This window comes from Lynx rufus, unplaced genomic scaffold (genome assembly GCF_022079265.1).
Source record: "Lynx rufus isolate CCGP_SWC_20201006 ecotype Redwood Valley unplaced genomic scaffold, mLynRuf1.p SCAF_21, whole genome shotgun sequence".
Classification (NCBI taxonomy): Eukaryota; Metazoa; Chordata; class Mammalia; order Carnivora; family Felidae; genus Lynx; species Lynx rufus.
Window position 1 is genome coordinate 19,941,124 of NW_025814836.1, and position 23,617 is coordinate 19,964,740.

At 40.4% G+C, this 23,617-nt stretch overlaps 1 protein-coding gene across 2 annotated transcripts in view; it reads left to right on the forward strand.

Annotated features, from left to right (window-relative positions):
• AGBL1 (AGBL carboxypeptidase 1) overlaps positions 1-23,617 on the forward strand; it is a 696,557-nt gene that overhangs the window by 507,440 nt on the left and 165,500 nt on the right. Inside the window, exon 22 of one of the 2 annotated variants that reach the window (XM_047086819.1) lies at positions 12,260-12,268. The exons of the other annotated variant lie outside the window; for it this stretch is intronic. Coding sequence (XP_046942775.1) covers positions 12,260-12,268 — 9 coding nt within the window. The remainder of the gene's footprint in view (positions 1-12,259; positions 12,269-23,617) is intronic. 2 annotated transcript variants of the gene reach the window in all.

The following is a 23,617-nucleotide window of genomic DNA, read 5'->3' on the forward strand; positions in this document are numbered from 1 at the left end:
TTGGGGTAGCATTGAATCAGGACCATGGTGAACTTCTTCCATGACAAAAACTACCAGGAAGGATATCAGTGAGATCCTCTGGAAATAGAAGTCTGAATTGAGGTGTTTTTTTTTTAATGGAGATGAATAGCTAGATATGTTTGAAGGGCCATCTTTGATTAGACCATGAATGACTCTTTCTTTGGAAATTGAAGTTGGAGGAGGAGGTGACTAAATGTAGATGGAAGGCATAGGCCATGATTCCTTGAGCCACTCAGCTTCAAAAATTTGACCTTCCATTCAATTTTTCCTCTGTCTTCATTTTCCTTTCCCAGTTAATACCTCCATATTTCCAGTTTTCCTTCTTAATATTTTCCATGCTAATCCTTTTAGTGGCAAGGGCACTAACACACATAGACTGGTATGGACTGAATTGTGTTCCCCCATCCCAAATTCATATATTGAAGTCATAACCCCCAATGTGATTGTATTTGGAGATGGGGCCTTTAAGGAAGTTATTAAGGTTAAATGAGGTAATTGGGGTAGAGTCCTAATCTGATAGGATTGGTGTTCTTCTAAAAAGGAACACCAGAGAAGTTGCTCTCTTTCCATGTACAAGCACTTAGGAAAGGCCATGTGAGAATACAATGAAAAGGCAGCTGTCTGCAAACCAGAAAGGGAGCCCTCACCAGAAGGGGAGTCCTGTTGGACCTTGATCTTGAACTTTCAGACCTCTAGAACTGTGAGAAAATATATTTCTGTTATTTAAGCCATCTGGTCTATGATATTCATTATGGAAGTTGGAGCTAAGGCATAGACAAATTACAATATTCCAGAATTAAGTCTATTATATATTGTGCCAGATTTGAATAAATCTTAAAAAAAAAAAGGCTTATGGATGAGGTTTTATTACAGATGAGGACTTGAATTTTCTAAGAGGTTAAATTCTTTTCTCCAAGCACTCAGAGCTAAAGGTGAGAGACCTAGGATTTGAGCCCTGCTCTATTTTAATAGTGTGCTTCTTCCACACTAGTGCCAACATTATTACCCAGGGCCAGACCCTCCTTGTTTCGGACCCCTCTGTATCCCTACAGATATCCAGCACTCTTGTTAATTTTCTAAACTCATCAAGCCCTAGGGCATACATTTTACTTGGCTTTCACTACTCCAGCTCATTTGGTTCACCTCTAAGAGTTGGTTAGCCAAGCCCCAAATCCTTAACCTGTCTTTGAAGATATGTTCAAAATCTGAGTCCGCTTAATTAAAAAGTGTTACTGCTTTTAAACTCATACATCCACTCCCCAATTCACCAGATTATACCAAGAATATGCCACATTCAACCTTGTCTTTATGATCTTATCTATGGCATTCCCTTTCCTGGAAAACCTTCCTTTCCTGTCTATATACACAAACTCTCTTCATCATCTGAGGCTAAACTCATTTCAACAATTTGTATACAAGTTTTCATATGTTAATCTGTATTGATCCCCTGCTTGAAACTCTTCCAGTTTTAAGGTTTTATTTTTGTTTGATTTTGTGTGTGTGTGTGCGTGTGTGTTTGTGTGTGTGTGTTGCAATGTATTACTTTTTTGCTATTTGCTCATAGATTCTTACATAGTGTCCCACTAAAATGGCATTGGATAAGAATGTAAAGTAATCCCCCCTCACTTACCCATGGTTTTGCTTCCCGTGGTTTCATTTACCCTCAGTCAACCTCAGTGTGAAAGCAGATGATCCTCCTTCTGATGCATAATCAGAAATTAAGTAGTAGCCTAATGATAGGAGTTTATCTATTTATTTTGAGGTAGCAGGAGGGCGGGGGGGGGGAAGGGAGAGAGAATCCCAAGCAGGCTCCACACTGTCTGCACAGAGCCCAATGCGGGGCTTGATCCCACAAACTGTGAGATCATGACCTGGGCTGAAACCAAGAGTCAAATGCTTAACTGACTGAGGCACCCAGGCACCCTTCATCACATAGGCATTTTATCATCTCACATCATCATAAGAAAAAAGGTGAGTACAACACAATGAGATATTTTGAGAGAGAGAGAATACATTCACATAACTTTTATTATAGTATATTATTATAATTCTTCTATTTTGTTATTGTTGTTAATCTCTTACTGTGCCTAATTTTTAAATTATACCTTATCATAGGTATATACGTGTAGGGGAAAAAAGAGTGTTTGGCACTATCCATGGTTTCAGAATCCACTGGGGATCCCCTGCAGATAAGGGGGGACTACTATACTGTATTATTCTTCTTTAGTGTATTTCATTGCTAAGCCCAATGCTTCAAAGACAAAAAGGGACTCAAAAAATGGTAGATCAGTTTATTGGATTCATGATGGTGGTACTTCCATATGCTCAAAGAAACAAAGAATATCCAATACAGTCTCATCTTTGCTTACCACTAGTACTGGCAAGGGATTATGAATGGACTAGCTGTTGAATGCATAGGAAAACAGCATGGTGTGATGGAAGCCATATAGACTGAGCTTGAATCTTACCTTCATCCACCTCCTCCACACAGGAAGTTACTTGACTTTCTCAGGCACGGTTTCCCTATGTAAAGCTCCCATTATAGAACCTGGCTCATTTGACAAAATACACAGTATCCTTTCCTGATAAAAACTCTCAAGAAAGTAGGGATAGAAGGAACATATCTTAGCATAATAAAGGCTATATATGGGAGACCCACAGATAATATCATCCTCAATGGGGAAAAACTGAGAGCTTTCTCCCTAAGGTCAGGAACACAACAGGGATGTCCACTCTCACAACTGTTGTTCAACATATTACTGGAAGTGCTAGTCTCAGCAATAAGATGACAAAATGATTAAAAGGCATCCAAGTTGGCAAGGAAGAAGTCAAATTTTCACTCTTCACAGATGACATGATACCCTATGTGGAAAACCTGAAAGACTCCACCAAAAAAAGTGCTAGAACTTATACAGGAATTCAGCAAAGTCGCAGGATATAAAATCAACCTACAGAAATTGGTTGCATTTCTATACACCAATAATGAGGCAGCAGAAAGAGAAATCAAGGAATCAATCTCATTTACAATTGCACCAAAACATAAGGTACCTAGGAGTAAAACTAAACAAAGAGGTAAAAGATCTGTGTGCTGAAAACTATAGAATTCTTATGAAAGAAATTGAAGAAGACACAAAAAAATGGAAAAACATTCCATGCTCATAGATTGGAAGAACAAATATTGTTAAAATGTTGATACTACCCAAAGCAATCTACACATTCAATGTAATCCCTATCAAAATAATACCAGCATTCTTCACAGAACAAGAATAAACAATCCTAAGATTTGTATGGAACCAGGAAAAACCCTAAGTAGCCAAAGTAATATTGAAAAAGAAAACCAAAATTGGAGGCATCACAATTCTGGACATCTAGCTGTATTACAAAGCTGTAATCATCAAGACAATATGGTACGGCTACAAAAACAGACACATAGATCAACGGAACAGAATAGAGAACCCAGAAATGGACCCACAAATATATGGCCAACTAATTTTCAACAAAGCAGGAAAGAATATCCGATGGGAAAGAGACAGTCTCTTCAGCAAATGGTGTTGGAAAAAATGGACAACATGCAGAATGGACTTGGGCCACTTTCTTACACCAAACACAAAAATAAACTCAAAATGGATGGAAGACCTAATGTGAGACAGGAAACCATCAAAATCCTAGAGGAGATTACAGGCAGCAACCTCTTTGACCTTGGCTGTAGCAAGTTCTTACTAGACATGTCTCTGGAGGCAAGGGAAACAAAAGTAAAAATGAACTATTGGGATCTCATGAAGATAAAAAGCTCTGCACAGTGAAGGAAACAACCAACAAAATTAGAAGGCAACTGACAGAATAGGAGAAGATATTTGCAATCACATATCAGATGAAGGGTTAATATCCAAAATCTATAAAGAACTTATCCAACTCAACACCTTAAAAACAAATAATCCTGTGAAGAAATGGGCAGAAGACATGAACAGACACTTTTCCAGAGAAGACATACAAATGGCTAAGAAGCACTTGAAAAAATGTCCAATGTCACTTATTGTCAGGGTAAAAACAAATCAAAACCACAATGAGATACCACCTCACACCTGTCAGAATGGCTAAAATTAACAACTTAAGAAAGAACAGATGTTGGCAAAGATGCAGAGAAAGGGAAACACTTTTGCACTGTTGGTGGAATGCAAACTGGTTCAGCCACTGTGGAAAACAGTATGGAGTTTCCTCAGAAAATTAAAAATAAAACTACTCTATGACCCAGCGATTGCGCTAGTAAGTATTTATCCAAAGGATACAAAAATGCTGATTCGAGGGGGCACATGCACCCCAAAAGGAGTCATTCAGAAAAAGACAAATATATGATTTCACTCATATGTGGAACTTAAGAAACAAAACAGATGAACACAGGGGAAGGGAAGGAAAAAGTGAGATAAAAACAGAGAGGGAGGCAAACCAAAAGAGATCTTAAACACAGAGAACAAACTGAGGGTTGCTGGAGGGGTGTTGGGTTGGGGGGGGATGGGCTAAATGGGTGATGGGTGTTAAAGAGGGCACTTGTTGAGATGAGCACTGGGTGTTATATGTAAGTGATGAATCACTAAATTCTAATTCTGAAGCCGTTACTACGCTATATGTCAACTAACTTGGATTTAAACAAATAAATTTTAAAAAGAACCTGGCTCACAGTAAATGCTAAAGAATCTGCTAATTGCTATTTGTGGCCATTGGTAATCACCGTATAGAGAACCTAGTTACTCCTTCACCCATACTCTTTCTATGTTGACGCTCCAACTTCTCCCTGCTTCAAAGATGACAGTGATAACTGATTCTAAAACATCGCCAGATTATTGGCCTGGCTTTGAAATGGTGGCAAAAAGAAAAACAAGCAAAAAACAAAAACAAACAAAACAACATGGAGGCAGTGTACTTTAGCAAAGGTATTTGTGAATAGAAATATACTGTACAATCACTTTTCATCATACTCATCTTCCCTTACTGAAGCAATGTATTTGCTTAACTGAAAGAGAAAATATGAGACACCCAATCGTACAGATGCATTACAGTGCTTGGAAAGCATACAATTAGACAGAACACCTGGTATCAATGGGTTTCATTTTGGGGTGATGCACCTGATTAGAGAATCCATCATTTCAGTTAGTAACACCTATTACACCTATTTTTAGGAGCGAATTTGGAGGTATGATGTATGAGTGAAGAACTGAAAATAACATCCCATTATTTTTTAAAATAAAGAATGAAGGACTGTGGACCAACGTAGTTCTATTATTTTCAATGGGAGGATAATTTGAGCCAATACTTAGGGCTCTGCTCAGCATTATATTTGGAAAAGTGCAATTTAATTGGTGTGAGACAGCATAGATTCGTGAAAATAAATCATGTCAAACACATTTGATTACTTTTTAACGTGAAATTGCTATTGGAATAGATAGAAGAAGAAACAAGTAAATTCAATACCACTGATTTTTTTTTAAAGCCACCTGGCACCATTTCTTAGTGGTGTTAAGCATAGAGATAAGTTGTTTCAGGTAGGTTTAGGAGCAAATAGTCAAGTGGCAATAGACAATGGAAACTGGGGTTGAAGATCTAGAAAGAAACATAACAGTTCTTTGGAATGACTGGAAAAGCACCAGATGCCAGAAATGGAGTGCTTCAGAGGCAGGCGGATTCGAGGTCACATATTGGCACTGTCAATTACCGGCTGTGTGACAAGTCACAACCTTTCTGAACTTCAGTTTTCTCATCTCTAAACTAAAGATCATAATAGTTGCCTTTCAGGGCTCTTGAGGAGAGCAAACTGGATGGTTCTTACAGAGTGCAGCTTGGGGCCCAGCATAGAGCAGGTATCCATGTGATATATCCCACTTAGTTCCAGACTCCTTATGACCAGATGGCTTCTCCTAATCACATAGGACTTTAGGATATTTGGGGAGAGCACTGCTTCAATATCCAGTCGAGACTCTAGATGATATTAAGGTCCAGGCTCTGCTGTGTCCTTGAGCCCTTGGTATCTTCTGTTTTGAGTATTTTTACCTCTCTGTAAACACCTGTTCAAGAGGTCAGCACTGCAAAGCCCAGCTTAGTTCTTTGGAAACAAGAAACTCGAGAAACTTGAAAATCTTTGCCAGAACCGTAAGATAAAAGCTCCAACAAGATCAATGAAAGGTTTTTAGGAAATGACTTCTGGAGTACTCTACACTCCATGGTGAGATACAGCAAGAAGCCTCACGTGTCCACCCTGTCACTCTCCTGTTAATAATTCCCTGCATAGTTTTTATCCTGTCAGAGGCTTTTCTCATTTACTTCCTTTGTGTGCTTGCTTATTCACTGCCTCCTGTCCCAGGAAGGTAGGGAGACCCTATGAGAATAAGATTTTTTTTCCTATCTTGCTTATTTCTTTGTCCCATGAGTTGTAAGCCCTTAGAGTTCCTAGTCCAGTTTCGATGACCCACCAGTCAATCCTGCAGGCTACCCACTTTGAACAGCCTACAAAAAACATGGCTATACTCATTCATGTATATATTGCCTAGGGCTCCTTTCCTCCTATAGTGGTAGAATATGTGGACTGGTAACCCACCAAGTCTAAATATTTATTGTCTGGGACCTTAGAGGAAAAGATCATCCACACCTGGTTTAGAAGGTAACAATTATGTGATGTTCTCATCATCATCATCATCATCATCCACAGTGATAACAACATAGCAGCTCCCAAAATGCCTTCCAGGGATTGGACATTTCAAGTGCTTTTATTTGGTCTCTTACAGCCTTTGCAAGGTGGATCTTATTTCCTCTGTCTTTCAAAAGAGGAAGCTGACACTCATGGAAGTCACTTCTATAAGGACAGGGAGCTCAATCATGCCAGAGCTCAGATTCACCCTCCCTCCCCTCAACCTGACTCCAAAGCCTTTGATCTTTATACTATTCTAAGCTACTAACATTTTTACCATGGACATTTTAAGTGACTGTGAGAAAGTCATTTCAATTCTCAGTGTCTCCATTTCCTTTTCCTTCATGGATTGAGGGTAAAAATAATTTAAAAACACCACACAAAACAACAAAACAAACAAAAGTGTCCCAGACTGGTTTTAAGTTTGGTTGCCATGAATTATTACTTTCTCTTTATTATGCTTCTTTTTTGCTTTGCTTATTTTTAATGGAAGGGATTAGATAGGTGATGTGCACATTTTTACACTTACCACTGGCATTAAAATAGAGGGAATGTTAAGAAACCAAGATAGAACCATTTCGCAGGATAAACTCGGAGATTAGGCAAATGGGCTTCAAAGTGGAATATGAAATTTAATGTGGCTAAGTGATGCACTTGGGTAGAAATAATGCCCAGGCTAAGTACAATTTAAATGGTGCTTAATTAGTTAATATGACAGAGAAGAAAGATCCGTGTGTACTCAGAGAATGCACATTTACATCTTGGGTTCAGTGTGCAGCAGTGATGCAGCGAGCTAATGTGCTGTCAGCTTGTGTTTAGAGGGCCATTCTGTTAGTCATGGGATGCCGGGCCTTTTGTAAGGCACTGATTAGAACACACCAAGGCATCTGGTCCAATTCTGGACTCATTAGGTAACAAAAGAGAAGGGAAGTGTATTTCCAGGAACTAGAAATGACTGCCAAGAGTTGGAAGACTATTTGGTGTTGAAGCTACCAGAAAGAATCAGAACTGAAGCTGAGCCTCCTGAACAAAAGCTCTAAGGACCAGGTGGGAAGGGGCCTCCTGCCTCACCAGCCTCATCTCATGCTGCAGCCTGGCACTCAGCATATGAATTAAGTCATGTCTGCACGACCAGATTCTAACAGATACTACCCTCCCATGCAAAGAGGGTGCTTATTATAACCCATTTTACAGAAGGTACAATTTCACCCAAGTGTCCTCTCTCCATAGAGAGTGAACTTGTTGACGTCAAGGTCTTTATCATCTTTCCATGTGTATAATGGAAGGTACAATTCCACCCAAGTGTCTTCTTTCCACTGGAAAGTCAGCTTGTTGACGTCAAGGTCTTTATCGGATTTCCATGTGCATAATGGGCGCCTACACTTCCCTTCCTGCCACAGAATCTTAGTTTTGCCCTTTGCTTTCTCCTTTTCTTCCTCCTAAGGAAGGAGAGGAGCTAAGTATAGCTACATCATTAATTATGAAAGAGACCGGGGAAGGACAAAGATAGAAAATTCAGGCAGCATGTTTATAGAGAGTTTTATTGGGGACAAAATGTTGGGGGTGGAGGGAGGGAAGAGAGCACTGGAACAAGAGGGAAGTGTGATGAGGCATTGAGTGGTTTACGAGTGGGAACTTCTTAATTTCTCAACTATATAATTGCCTGTGTTAAGTTGCTGTTTGCTTAATTATGGCTACTGAACTGCATTTCTTTAAACATGATCCCACTCTTGGTCCAGACTTCATGGATTATTCGAATTGTAAGCAGTGCAGTGAATGGTACATATCCCCCATGCCCGATACGGTACCGGACAAGGTGTAGAGATCAATGGATGTTTTGAGTAAATGAATGAGAGGGAGAGCACAGTGCTGCTAACTGCAGGAGGCCTGACAGAAAACAGAACTGTGCTCTAGCACTTTCCCAAGTATTTCAGGTAAGCATAATAAATTAGCTGGGGAACCCTAAAGCACTGCTCCTTCAGGGTGCATAGCTCACCTGGACATGATTCGGGAGCTCATTCAGCTCTATAACAAGAGACAAAACTAAGGTGAATAGGGTAGAAGATGAATTTTCTTTTCTTTCTTTCTTTTTTTTTTTTTTTGAGGTATGGAACTACCAAAAAAAAAAATCCACTACAATCACATTAGTATGAAAGAGCTATAAAATAGACACAGATCAGTAGAGTTTGTTAGTTAGCATTTGCCCCAGTTCAGCATGCAGTTGTTAGAGCACAGTATGTAATGTTTGTGCATGTATGTTTTTTCCTTGAACACACACGTAAAAGCTGGAGACACGGGCAATGGGAGGGAATGAGCTATGTCAATAGCTGAAGTTTTACTCTTTATGGCAAAAAAATTATCTTGAACACTGGTGAGGAGGTACAGGAGTTGTAAATATTACTATGACCTCAGAGGCTCATACAGTGTTGGGGGAGGGGGTGCGTGTAAACACAGAATTAATTATGAGGCAATGGTAAGGGACCCAAGAAATACAACACATTGTGCCACTGAGCTTCAGAAGAGGGTAAAGACATACTTCACTGATGATGGGGATGAAGGAGTTCAAGGCTTAGGTAATATTTGAATCAGACCCTCAAGTGCAGTTGAATGTCAGTGGGCTGAAATGAATGGGGAGAAGCAGTGTAAGCAGAAAACAGGATGGGAAGCACAGCACAGGTTCAGAGCCATAATACAGGCAGATTATCTGTGGGAGGTAAGACAGGAAGAGAAGAGTTAAAACGGGGTAAGCTCCTGGGAATTTGGGGCGATGCTGCCTGAGGAACCCATCTGTGTGGAGAGATAACAGGGGGACTTGGAGTTAACACAAATGGCCAGTCTGGGTTGGTGGGTATAATAGGGAGTGGTAGGGTCTGTAAGAAACTGAAACTATGATTCAAATGTTTTAGAAAAATATAATGTTTGTAGACCCTGGATACCTATTTTAGCCATTCGGAGCCTTCAAAGTGGTTCCGCTTTCAGAATCCTCTGCTGTGGACCAGGGTCACGACCACAAGTCAGCAACCCTCTGAAAGTCAGTACAGATTGCACAAAAGAGAAAAAGCTACTTACTGACAGTTTCGAAGTTCATTGCCTCCACAGTCTATGAAGTCATAAAGGATCCTCTCCAGGGAAACAAGCAGGAACCTGTGAGTGAGGGACCCCTCAGCATCCTCTGCTTCCTTGGCTAATTTTCCCCAGCAGGTGTGCAATCTGCCTGCACCCCAAGTGTGATAAACTGTGTTCTCACCACGTGAAACTTTTGGATTATTGAAATTTAGGCTGGCTCAAATAAAGTTAAGTAAGCTAACAATCTTCCCTCTGGCCCCACCTCCACACCTTCCCCCCACCCCCACGCATCTGTACTCCCCACTGCACTTCTGCTGGTCCAGGCTTGTGAACTTAATCTGCTTTTAGGAAACAAGATGTGGGAAATTGACTTGACCCAGCAAGTGGACTTGATTTAAGCCCAAAAGGCTAAATGCTCAGAATGGACTTGTCCCTCCAGTTCTGAAGCCAGACAATGGGGTGGGAAGTAATCTAAATCCTGCACAGTGAATTAGTGGCTGAGACCTATGCACCTGTTATTGTTGCCGTTCACTATTCCTATAATGGCAATTACCCTTATCGCACACACAGCAGAGAAGCCACAAGGAAAGCAGCGCTGATGAACTACCCTTGTAGCTCATTCCCCTCTCAGAGCTACAATCTGCAGTCTCCCCGTAGAAAAAGAGTTTAAACCTGAGTATTTAATGCTGAGAAATGGGGATTTGCTGTTCTTCAACTCATGGCTGAACTGATACCATTTTCTTCGTGATTTTTTTTTTTTATTTCTCTAATTCAGATCTTCAGCAACCAGCATAGTTGCTGGTTCATGTGGAACTGCTCATTTGCCATGAAGACTGTATTCATCTTATTCTCTGAATTCTTTTGGGAGAGGATAGCTTGATGGATCTGTTTTATTTGCAAGGTTGTGTTACTGAGAACACATGTTCGATCGGAATTTAAAAGAACAGAAAGGAAAAGGAGAGTAAAGCATAGGAGAAAGATATATTTGATAAATCTTAAATGATCAGCTTGTGTTTCTTTAGAGAGAAATCAGTTATTTTTCCTAATTGCAGCTCAGTTTGCTAGCCTGTTGGTAACAATAATAATCTAGGCTTTGAAGTGTCTGCTACTTAATGTACAATTTAATAATTTTTATTCTTCCCCTAGTATTCTGAGATACATGCTGTTAAGATATTTTCTCCAATGGTGATGTCCACAAGCATATTACCCATGAGAGCCACTCTATACCCTCTGTGGTATAAAAGGGACAAATAGTGGAATCTCCTCTCTATGGATCCATCAGGGATTCCCCCTCAATTTCTAGAACCTGGCTGCCATTCCCAGTTCAAGTCTTTTTCAAGAGTCTTGCCCTGAAGTTACTATAAAGATTGCCAAACACACAACCCAGTCTATTTGTCCAGTTAGCATTGCTGCACAGGGAAAACTTGAAGGGCTGTTCATGTGCAGCAGGGTTCCATGGAAAGCTTCAGTGTGTGGAGTGTAGATTAACATCTATCCAGAACTAAGTAGGGTTCATGCCATGTCCATTTCATGGGACATTCTGCCCATCTGAGTCATAGCTGAGTTGAATATATCATTGCAAATCATTATTTATATTATCTATCGCTTAGGAGGTCCCAGAGAGATTAAAAATAAATAAAGAACTCATCAAGACTTGGAAAAGTTTCAATTATGCAAGGATCAATAAGTTGTTGACATCTGCTGTGTGACATAGGGGCCTATACTTAACAACATTGTATAATGCACTTTTTAAAAATGTGTTAAGAGATAGATGTCCTGTTAAGTGCTGTTATTACAAAGAAAGCAAACACAAAAGGGCACAAGGAAATTTCTGGAAGTGATGAATATGTTTATTACCATGATTGTGCTGATGGTTTCATGGGTGTGTGCAATTGTCCTAACTCATCAAGTTGTATAAGTTACGTGAAGTTTTAATATATAAGTTATACCTCAATAAAGCTTTTAAAAAAGAGAAAGGGACAAGCAGATGGAAAAAAATGACAGAAAGAAACGTCCATGGATATCCCCAGAATATTTACAGCTTTTAGTTAGGAGTGGGAAGGACTCGGAGACCAGAAGCAATCAGTAAATGTGATCCAGGAGCTCTTAACTTTGATCTCTGGCATCTCAAAGCCAGTATGGCTTTATTCAGAATAGATGCATAAACCAAATTCATTTTTATCGACAAATTTTTAAATTTACTTCAAGTATCAAGTCCTCATGGATAGAACTAAGGAGGTCAGACTCAGAGGTCAGAGGGCCTGCATTGGAATCCTAGTTTTACCATTTACTAGATACGTGATTAGGGATGAGTTTGTTTTTTTGTGCTTCAGGGTATTTTGTTTTGTTTTGTGTTTCCACGTAAGACAGAGATAATAATATAACCTAACTCAAAGAATATGTTGTGAAATAAGCAGTGTGAAGTGCTTTAGGCAATTGCCTGACATATGGCAAGGGCTCAAATATTAGTTTTTAGTGTTAAGGCAAGATGGAAAGGTGTCCAAGGTGATGAAGTAGCTCAGAGGGGAAGACGGAAGAAATCACAAGGGAAGGGCAGGGTAAAGGGAATTTGAGACAAAACATGAGAGCAGAGAAGCAATGGGAAGGTGTGGGGTAGCATTTAATAGTGAGAAGTATTAGTTTCTATTTCATAACCTCCATTTCTACAGATAAAGTTAATATGTCTAGACCAAAACAGTGGGCTAATATGGGCATTGTAGATCTTGACAAATTCTTCTGTACAACCTACTAAACCCAGGGGAGATTGTGCTCAGCAAGGGATTTATAGGCTAAGCAAAGGAGCACCATTGGGTCCAACAAGAAAGAACTCTAAGACTTAAATGCTATGACTTTATGGTGATTGTAAACATAATGAGCACATGTGGTTCCTGACTAATAATCTTTATGTATCCCCTCATTTTGAGGTTTTCAATCTGTTTTGTAAACTTTTGCCAGAACTCTTTTGTTTCACTAACTGACCGGTTGCCCCAGAGAGCAGAAGTGAGTTCAGCCAGTGTTGGTGAACAAAGGCCTGGCTCCTTGAGGAGCGTGTCTGAACTCCCTCTGATCAGTCTGTGCTTTAGGGATCTTCTTCCTCTTCCAGAATGTACCCCAGACACCTCCTGAGAAATGGGGTTGCAGCATCACAACCACCTTGAAGATGACAGATTTGGGAAAGCTGAACACTCTACTCGTTATAGGAGCCCAAGAAAACATATTCAATTGTCTGCAAATGAACAATGCAGCCACGACCCTATCATTGAAGAAAGGATGAGAACAGTTGAGCTAGAAACCATCCTGTGATCACACAGGAGCAAGCAACAGCATAGCTTCATGAAGGGTAGTCAGAAGAACAAACAAATTGTGCCCCAAACCAAGGAAAGATGAAGGGGAAAATGAGAAAGAGTTTAGCTAGTTAAAGCTGTGGGGAGGAAAAATCGTGTTTGAAAAATTGGAGGTGAAATTAGGGTTGGAGAAGGGGTGTGGAGCCAGGGAACCACAGGAAATGAAGGTTTTCTTTGTAAATTGTATTTTGTAAATCTGTCTGTTGAACAGTTAAACAAATGGAAAAAGACTTAGGCTGGAAAAGCAAAGGGCCAATGATGGTCCCACCAAAATAACCATTAACCTTGACTCCCTTGCATCTAAGCATTTCATAATATCATAACAAAGAGAATTAAAATCCCTGAATCTGGTACTCTTAAAAGACTTAGTTTTTAGGCCAATGTTTGAATGATATTAAGGATCTGTGCACCAAAACTTCCTACCAGAAGTTCCCATCTTCTCTCCAAAGAGAGAGGGGGAAAAAGTTGATGAGAAATATTCCATTACACACACACACACACACACACACACACACACACACACACACCATGTCTCTTTTACCCATTCATCAGTCAATGGACATTTGGACTCTCTCTCCATAGTTTGGTTATTGTTGATAGCACAGCAATAAACATTGTACCCCTTTGAATCTGTATTTTTGTATCCTTTGGGAAAATAATTCAGCCATTAAAAATAATAAAATCTTATCATTTGCAACGACATGGATAGAGCTATCATATATTATGCTAAGCAGAATAAGTAAATCAGAGAAAGACAAGTATTCTATGATTTCACACATATGTGGAATTTAAGAAACCAAGCAGATGAACATATGGGAAGTGGGGGTGGGGAGAAGAAAGGGAAACAAACTACAAGAGACTCTTAATGACAGAGAATGAACTGAAGGTTACTGGAGGGAGATGGGTGGGAGATGGGCTAGATGGATGATGAGTATTAAGGGGGTACTTGTTGTGATGAGCACTGGGTGTTGTATGTAAGTGATGAATCACTGAATTCTACTTTTGAAACCAATCTTGCACTGTATATTAACTAATTAAAATTTTTAAAAAAGCAGAAAAATAAATTAATGAGAATGACTGGCTGGAAAACCTAACCGATACTTACTGGGTGATGAAACAAACATAATGAGAAAAATCTGTAAGCATACGACAACCCAGCAATAATGATCCATAAGCGAAACCTCAAGTCTGTGAGGGAGAAGTTGTGTCTTACTCATTCAATAGCCTTTTCTTTGCCCAATTGGATGAATGACCAGAACAGTGGCATGGGGAAATATAGTCCCAGTTCTCTGCTGTCCTCCAAGTGCTTAATGTAGATTAAGTTAATTAATGTCAGCCTTGAATAGACATGTATGCTAGAGATGAGTTAGGGAAAAATCCACCAATCTTTTTAAAAATGCAAAGCATCTTTACGTTGATGGTTGGTATTCTTCATGGGGAGTGAAGTCTTCTTTGCATTCCTGTCTAAACTTCTAGAGCTTGATAAATTTCCCAGCAAAACCAGACTTCATCCTGAACCTTTTCTTTCTGATTGCTAGGGTTCATTCATTCAGTTGTCCCTTCCCTCTCCTCCCCCTTTGGCCTCACTGGAGATGATAAGATGTGATGGGAGGCTCAGGAATTTTGAGGTTATCAGACGTCAGTTTGATTACTAGTGCTGAAATATATTACTTGAGTGAACTTGGATGTGGTCATCAGTCTTTCTAGTTCTTTATGTACTCCCCTATCAGATGGAAGCAGTAATATCCACCTAGCAGAGTGTGAGGATCAGGATAATGTATGTCAAGTGTTTGACACAAACCAGTGCCCTCTTGGTTTCTACAACACCACTCTCCAGCATCTCTGGTCACTGATTCTCAAGTTTCTTTGCTGATTTATTTACTAGCTCTCTCATTTGACCTGTAAATGTTGGGCTGCCTTAAGGTCTTAATCTTAGCCCTCTGCTTTTGTTTATCTACATTCTATCCTTAAAGGACCCTATTATATTCAAATACCAAATATATAAAGATTATGCTCAAATTAATATCTCTAGCCCTGAAGTCTCCTCAGAGCCCCAAACTTGAATGGCCAGTCACCTCTGTGATCAGGGACATTGGATAACTCAGATTTAGCCTGACCAGTGGTGATAAAGACCTTTCTGTACACATCCTAATCTTGTAACCCTTCCTCCTTAGTTTTTTTTAGTTGGATATCTAACCAGTATCTACCCTGTTATGAGACTCAAAACCTAAGAATCATTTTTCTGATTTCTTCTTTCTTTATGTTTCCTTTCTGCTGTTTCTATCTTCAAAATATATCTTCAATAAACATGTTTATTTGTATTGCCATGACTGTAGATTGCATTAATGTTCCCAGGTATTCATTCTCTCCTTCTGTGAAGGATTGACCACATCCATTCCTTTCCCTGGAACTTGTAGGACATCCAATGAGGGGACATCACTTTTCTGCTCAAGAGCCCATTTGTGATATGTGGTCATGAATGTAGAATGTGACTGGTCCACCATCTAGCTGGCATTGCTCTGATCAGGCCTGCCATGGGCAATAGTTATTTATAACCTTGGGCATTGCCAGACAAGTGTGATCAAGCAAAGATGTTGAGAGCAAATGTCAGGAGTGATTATAATAATGGCCCATGGAATGTAAGCTTGGTGAGAAAGGAAATGAGAATGTGAAAGAGATGAGGGGCATGAAGAGGTGCCATGACCAATGGAATGGAGTTCGTTACTTAGTTTTCTAGTTAGTTAGGGCTACAACAGGATAGGGGGAAGGTGATTTTCCTCATTGGTTAGGTGCACAAGGGGGCATGTCTCTCTGTGCTCTAAGCACACTTAAGAATGTACTTGTAGAGGGGCACCTGGATGGCTCAGTCGGTTGAGCATCCAACTCTTCATTTTGGCTCAGGTCATGATCCTAGGGTCGTGGGATCAAGCCCCATTTTGGGCTTTGAACTAACAGCCTGCCTGCTTGGGATTCTATCTCTTTCCCTCTCTCGATGCCTCTTCCCTGCCCACTCACGCTCTCTCTCTCTCTCTCAAAATAGATAAGTAAACATTTTTTTATGTCAAGGAATATACTTGGAGAAAAAGGACATGAAAGTGTATAGCACATTTTCCCTCCCTTCTGGATTGTGTTGAATCAGAGGGAAGGAAGAGGAAGAGTCAGGCACAGCTGGGAATTGATGAGGTTGCCAATGACAATGGCACAAAGTCAGAAGGTGCAACACACATGAAGCAATGACCTCAGAGGGGGTATGATTGCCCTGTGCAGATGTTTACCAAGTGGAAAATGAAAACCAACCCAGTTCCCACGGGAAGGTGTGAGACATCCTGCCATACTCAGGGAACTTCCACACCACAAAGGTGACACTGAAATGCAGACTTAGGAGACTCTCATGGCCCTGAGACTAGCCGAATGTCTGAAGTCCTTTGAATGTCAGCTGGGGCTTCAAACAGTAATGCGTGGGCTGGCAAAGACTGTGTTGCTGTGAAGGTCAGGAGATGTCATTAAAAAAAATGTTTAACCATCGGTTTAGTTCTCAGGTCTTGTGGCCTGGAAATTAGATTCTCAATTAAGAGGAAAGGTCTTTACTCTTAAATACAGAGAGCAAACTGAGGGTCGCTGGAGGGGATGTGGGTGGTGGGATGGGCTAAATGGATTATGGATAACAAAGAGGGTGCTTTTAGGGATGAGCACTGGGTGCTCATATGTAAGTGATGAATGACTGGGTTCTATTCCTGAAACCAATACCATACTGTACGTTAACTAACTTGAACTTAGTTAAATAAATAAAAAAAAAATAAAAAAAAAAAGAGGAATGGTCTTTATTGGACAAGAGGAAAGCATGGGGATACTACTTCTCTGGAATCTTGTTTTTATTTCTCATGACCAGGAAACATCATTTTTAGATTCATTATTGCTGCAAACTAAGATGTAAAGAAAGATCACCAGAGCCAAATGCAGCTAAAACTAGAAAATTAAAAAAATAATAATTATTTATATAATAATAATGAGATATTTTCCACAGGGTGGGAGGTAGTTTCTGATTTCCCAGTTTAATTTTTTTCATGTTTGCTTATTTATTTTGAAAGAGAGAGACAGACAGACAGTACATGAGCGAGGGAGAAGGGCAGAGGGAGAGGGAGAGGGAAAGAGAATCCTAAGCAGGCTCTGCACTGTCAGTGCAGATCCTGACATGGGGTTCAAACCCACCCATGGTGAGATCATGGCCTGAGCTGAAATCCAGAGTCAGATGCTTAACCAACTGAGTCACCCAGGCACCTCTGGTTTCCCTGTTTAGAGACACTTAGAAGGACTTGCTTGATATACTTAGAGAATCACTGAATGTCAAGCTGTGAAAGCCTCCCATATCATCAATTCTATTCTCCTATTTTCTAGGTGAAAGAGCTGAGGTCCAGAGAGGTTCAGAGACTTGCACAAGGTTATCTTGTGAGTTTACTGGGTAACATCAGAACAGATGCACTTAGGGTGAGGCTACCTTGGTATATAATTAGTTCTTATGCACACTTACTTTGTACCTATATGCCAAACTTTTGTAATGGGAAAATTCCCCAGTTTCTCTGCATGAAAATGGAGTGCAGGGAGATTTTTGTTTAGACTTGACTCAAAAATGTTCAATGAAGCTAGACAAAATGGATTGTGTTTTTGGTTCCAAGAGCATCATATTAAGGCAAGTGGTTATCCGTCTCCTTTCTGTGAAGTCTCAATTAGCTAGTTTGTCAGGGTCTGATAAAGTCACTGAGCTGAAAAGAATGTGTCTATTTTACAGATGTCATAAGTGAGGCCCAGAAAAGCTAAGTAACTGCACACAGTTACACAGGACATAAATGGTACTGGGTAATGTGGGACCTTTGGCTTCCTATTTTCAAGTTCTGTTCATTGAATAATGGGACATCCTTTAACTATAAGCTGGAGTTGATCAAAGTAGTTCTGCTCCATGGGCATGTGGAGCTAAACTTCTAACACAATTCCATTTTCAAGTCAACATGGCTCCTGTTGGCAGTTTACAAGTGCTATGGGTTAGGTTAGGAAAATGCATTCAGGGCCCTCAGCCAGACAGGTGGCCCCACAAACATTAGTAGAGCTTACCTTCTCGTTGTTAGCTTCTACCTACTCGCTCAGAGCCTTGTGGATCCGTATTAAAGTCTGAGGCTAAAGGAAAAGCCTTGCCTTTATTTAGAATTTTGATATTATGCTCAGTGTGGATTATTTGCATTAATTGTGATTTTTTTTTTAATTTTTTTTTCAACGTTTTTTTTAATTTATTTTGGGACAGAGAGAGACAGAGCATGAACAGGGGAGGGTCAGAGAGAGAGGGAGACACAGAATCGGAAACAGGCTCCAGGCTCCGAGCCATCAGCCCAGAGCCTGACGCGGGGCTCGAACTCACGGACCGCGAGATCGTGACCTGGCTGAAGTCGGACGCTTAACCGACTGCGCCACCCAGGCGCCCCGCATTAATTGTGATTTTTAAAAATATTGCATGAAGGCAGCGTTTGTCTCAATTACCAAGTTTCTTTGTATCCCCTAAAATTTTGTGCCCAGGACTCTAGGCTGAATAGAATTCCATGCTTCTCGTGACTTAAGCTGTAAGCTTTGGGTTCACTGTGTCAAAATTCAGATAGAAGTGGGTACATTCCACCCATTTTCCAGAAGAATCTAACTTTCCCATCTAGATTTAGTTTGCATTTAGAAATGGACTTATGCAGCCATGGAATGTGAGTTCAATGTGGACAGGGATTTTGTGTATTTTGTTCTCTGATGTATCCACAGCGCTTAACAGAGTGTGAGAGCACAACGTAATATTTGCTGATCAAATAAACAAATGCAGCAAAACTCTATAGTTCTTGGTGTTTATGATCTGCTACTTCCCTTGTATTTGTTTCTTCCAACATAGTCTCAGAGTCCTGGCAGTTGTTTGAGAATTAGGCTCTCTGTCTTGGTTTACTACTAGAGTATTCTAAGTGGTAAAGGGAAGAATGGTGATTCCCAAGCCATTACTAACATTAGTTTTAACTGCAGACCAGCTCAAGTTGTTTGTAACTATTTTCTGAAATCTTCACTATCTAATTGTCCTTAAACTTTAGAACATTTTATTTTTGACCCACAGATGTTTTTTGTTTTTTTTTTTTAATCATCCCAGCCTCATTTCAGGTACAGTTCAGGGTCTATTGCTATTAATATTCCCATGGTTAAATTCATTTGCCACCACTTACTCATTTGGTAGATTTGGCCATTTTTCCCCCCACATTTCTGGACATAAAATTATTCATGTTTCATTCTGGCAATAATAAAAGTTATCACCAACAGTTTAGTAAGGATTAAACAAGAATGCATCAGAGTGGACTTTATAAGTGGTAAAGACAATGCACATTTAAGAGTATATAATAGCTACTTCCATGCCAAAGCAAAAATATTCAAATTTGTACTTTTATATAAACAAACTAGGAGTCAAAAAGAAAAAAAAAGATATGGAGTCAAAAGGAAAAAAGATATGGGACGCCTGGGTGGCTCAGTCAGTTAAGTGTCCAGCTTTGGCTCAGGTCATGATCTCGTGGTCTGTGAGTTCGAGCCCCACGTCGGGCTCTGTGCTGACAGCTCAGAGCCTGGAGCCTGTTTCAGACTCTGTGTCTCCCTCTCTCTCTGACACTCCCCCGTTCATGCTCTGTCTCAAAAATAAGTAAACGTTAAAAAAAATTTAAAAGGAAAAAATACATGATTGTATGCCCCAAATTGTTGAATTCTGTTTGTGGCCTTGCTGGATTGATACCGGGCTCTGTTGGACTTTTCTTTCCTACAAGGACTGATCTAGAATGAAGACTCATGTGGCTGAAGTTGTCTCTTGGGAATAACTGCATGGGTGGGGGGAGACTGTCTGAATCTCTTACCCTGACATTCACATCAAGCCTTCTCCGATCCTGAGACTAGAGATTTCCTCCCTCATTTAAAGCAGCAGGGGTCACCAGGGATCCCCAAATCATGCTGTGATCTTTCTGCCTCCTACATTATCACCAGCAATAAATATTCTGCAGTGAGATTTTAGGTGATGGCTCAGGTGATGATTTGCCAAGTAGCAAAGGCTCCAGCTTTGTTTTTCTGGGGTTCTATCAGATCCTTCAGGGATACCAGGAAAGTAATCTTGTTGGTTTTCTTTCCCCCTTTTGAAATGCTGGCAGGTAAAACTTGGAAGTGAACAAGAAGCAAAGATAATAGAGGAAGAAGGTACTATTTTCACCCACTGGACTGATTTTGGAGTTTCAGGGAAAGTCATCGGCCTAGGGCAACCCAGAGTAACCTGTGTTTTCTGGATGCCTTTGAAGTAAAGGTTGCTTGTGGGTAAGGCATCCAGCAGATTTGGAAGCCAGGGATTTGGGAATTTTAGAAGGTAGTAAGGAAAAACTCCCAGCCCGTGACCATCTTATTTCTAACCTGTTCTTCTTTCCCATACTTCCTCAAGTGACATTCCTCAAGGGCACTGGTCAGAAGCCACCCTGTTTGCACTGGTTATCACATGAAGATTGAGAGGAGAATTTGCATAACAGTCTTATGAGGCAGGTCTTATTATTATGCCCATTTTACAGATGCAACCACTGAGGCACAGCAAATTTAATTGCCATGTCCAAGACCATGTAGCTGATAAATGGTCGAGTCAAGCTTTCAATACAGGCAGTGGGGCTCCAGGGTCCTATGCTTTAATCTAGCTTCTTCAAATATATGTGTGTGTGTGTGTGTGTGTGTGTGTGTGTGTGTGTGTGTTCAGGTTTATAGTTGCTCTCAGTAAGAGGTTGGTCTGATACAATCTCCTCCATCAGAGCAGAAGATACAAATTTTCTGTGATAACGATTTTTCAGGTGTCTTTAACTATGTAGGTGCCATTGCCAGTATCTCCTTTCCTATTCTGTTTCTCCAACATTCCTTTCCTTGCTGTGGACTCCACCCCATCCCCATATTTCTTCTGTGTATTCCTAGACCAGACAGACTTGGTTTCAGTCCCTTGCACTTTGAAACCATGATTTATATGAACTATTACAGAGATTAAGAAAGGTAGTACTCTTGAAAATTAAGTTCTCAAATACACGGTATGTGTCAAGGAGTTCATTTTTCTGAATTTTGGAGACAGTTTAGTGGGAGTACTTAGCAGGACAGATTATGAGGCTGAATGCTTGGAACTGAGGACATGATTCCAGGCCCTGCCACGTACTGCCCATGTGCCTTAGGCAAGTCAGGTGATGTCTCTGAGATGGGTTTCTCTTTTCCTCACCTTAACATATGAAAACGGTAGTATCTATCCCATAGGTTTTCTGTGAGTGTTACATGAGAAATTCAGTCACTATTTAGAATAGTGTCTAATGCTTAGTAATTGCAATATTAGCGTTAACTCCTGTTACTTCAAAACCGGGAATTCTTTTGGAAATCTAACTAACACGTATTGACTGTTTACTGTGGAGACGGCATGGTGCTAATCGTTCTGTGTGAACTCACAACAATCTTGTGGAGGGCTGCTGTTAGCAGATTTTATAAATGAAGAAACTGATACCCATAGAGGTTAAAGATCTTTCCTAGAATCTCACAGGCAGAAATTGGCAAGTTTAGCTTTTTTACCTGGTTTACCTGTATCTAACTGCAAGGCTCTTCCCCTCTGTGTCTGTAAGATCTCTTGGAAACGGGAGAGGTCATTTGCATGGGGCACCTGTATCTAGCACACTCCACATTCATACACTTACTGCTAATGATATGGGCAATTCTCTTCATCTTTCTGTAACTAACCTTCTTCCACCTACCCTAGGTTTGTGACATTTCCAGTGACCTCTGTCATGGATTTGATTCCCTCTGATGTCTTGGTGGGAAGGGAAGCAGCCTTTATTGAAGGCTTACTTTGTCCTTGACACTACCTTAAGCATCTAGCATTTGTTTTTCAAGTGCTCAGGCTATAAGCAACCTTGGGACAGACGGCTATATTCATGTGTGACCCAAGACACTTAGGTTCTCAGAGGTTACAAAACTTGCTCAAGGTCATACAGCGATCTAGAGGTATTGTCAGGATTGAAAACTAGGTCTGTGTGACTTTAAAGTGTATGTTTCTGATGTAATATGACCATGAGCCAGGTTCTCCAGTAAGAAAGATGGCTACAGAGATAATAGAATCATAATTCACATTGTAGGGAGAAGTATGGCATAATGGGTTCCATGCAGTTTATGGTGGGAAGTGACAAGGAGATCTGTAGTGAGAAAAGATGCAGAGACGAGCGACTATTGCAGGGACACGGGTGACGAGTAAGATGATTTAAGGAAAGTAAAGAGAGGTGGGGACCGTGCCTCAGATCTCCAAAGGGAGGAGGCTGAGGGATGGGAGGATTGGACGCCAATTGGTTTGGGGAAGCCACACCTTGATGTTGGCGCTCCCTGATGGCATGCTCAGAGCCACAGCCAGCCACTTCCCATGCTGTGCAGACACTGCCCCTAATGGTCCTTTGCTTTCCTGTTGCAACAAAGCAATGAAGCCACTTTAGGAAGCACATGGGTTTTCCCTCCTTGATGGGGCCTGATGACTCCCTCCTACTGCTTCTGTAGCTTTCTGTGGTTTTTAGGTTCATCCTCTGTAGACAGACAGAAAAGAAAATGGAAGAATAAGGCTTCCCTCGTGTTTCTGCCATTGTTCCCTGAGGGAGCTGATGAGGAACATGTTCTAGAATGGGTGAGGAAAAGTATAGGGGACCTAAGAGTGAGCACAGTAGCTCCCTTTACAGGCTCCAGACATGTTCCATCCAGGTTTCCATTTTCTTTTATGCTCATACTTTGATATGTTTATAGACATCACGTTCAATGTGAAATAAGAGCGTTGTTCCTTGGCTTATAATTATATGAAAGTTATTTCACACACATGACTTACACACACACAGACACACACGCACACACACACACATTGATCCTGAGTGGGCAGATTTAAAAGGAACATGCACACCTATATGTTGAAAATCACTAAGACAATATTATATAGAAACATATATATGCAAACATGTGTATATGCAACCCTTTTCCTACTCCTGCCATACTTTTATTGTCACTACTATTTTTAGTATTATTAATCCCTTCTAGTTTTATACGTTCAGAGGTAGAGATAAGTTTTGTATGGGGGAAATAAACATTAATTATTCATAGGTAAAATGCATTGAATGCCAATATTATACTACTCCGCTTAGTGCATTTATATTATCTCCTATTTGATCCCCTGAACAATTTTCTGAGTGGACTCGCTTATCAGGTTTTTACAGAGAGGCAAACTGAGGCTTTGTCAATAGCTTCCCCAATGCCCAATATCACTGGAATTCAAAGCCATGTCCATGTGAAGTCAGAGCTAATGCCCTTCCTCACATTGTTATACCATCTGGCTCATCCAATGACCAGACACTACACTAACTCATCCCTCATTTCTCAACATTCATATAAAATTGTGCACTGTCTCCATTGGGCATAAGCACATAGTACAGGTGCA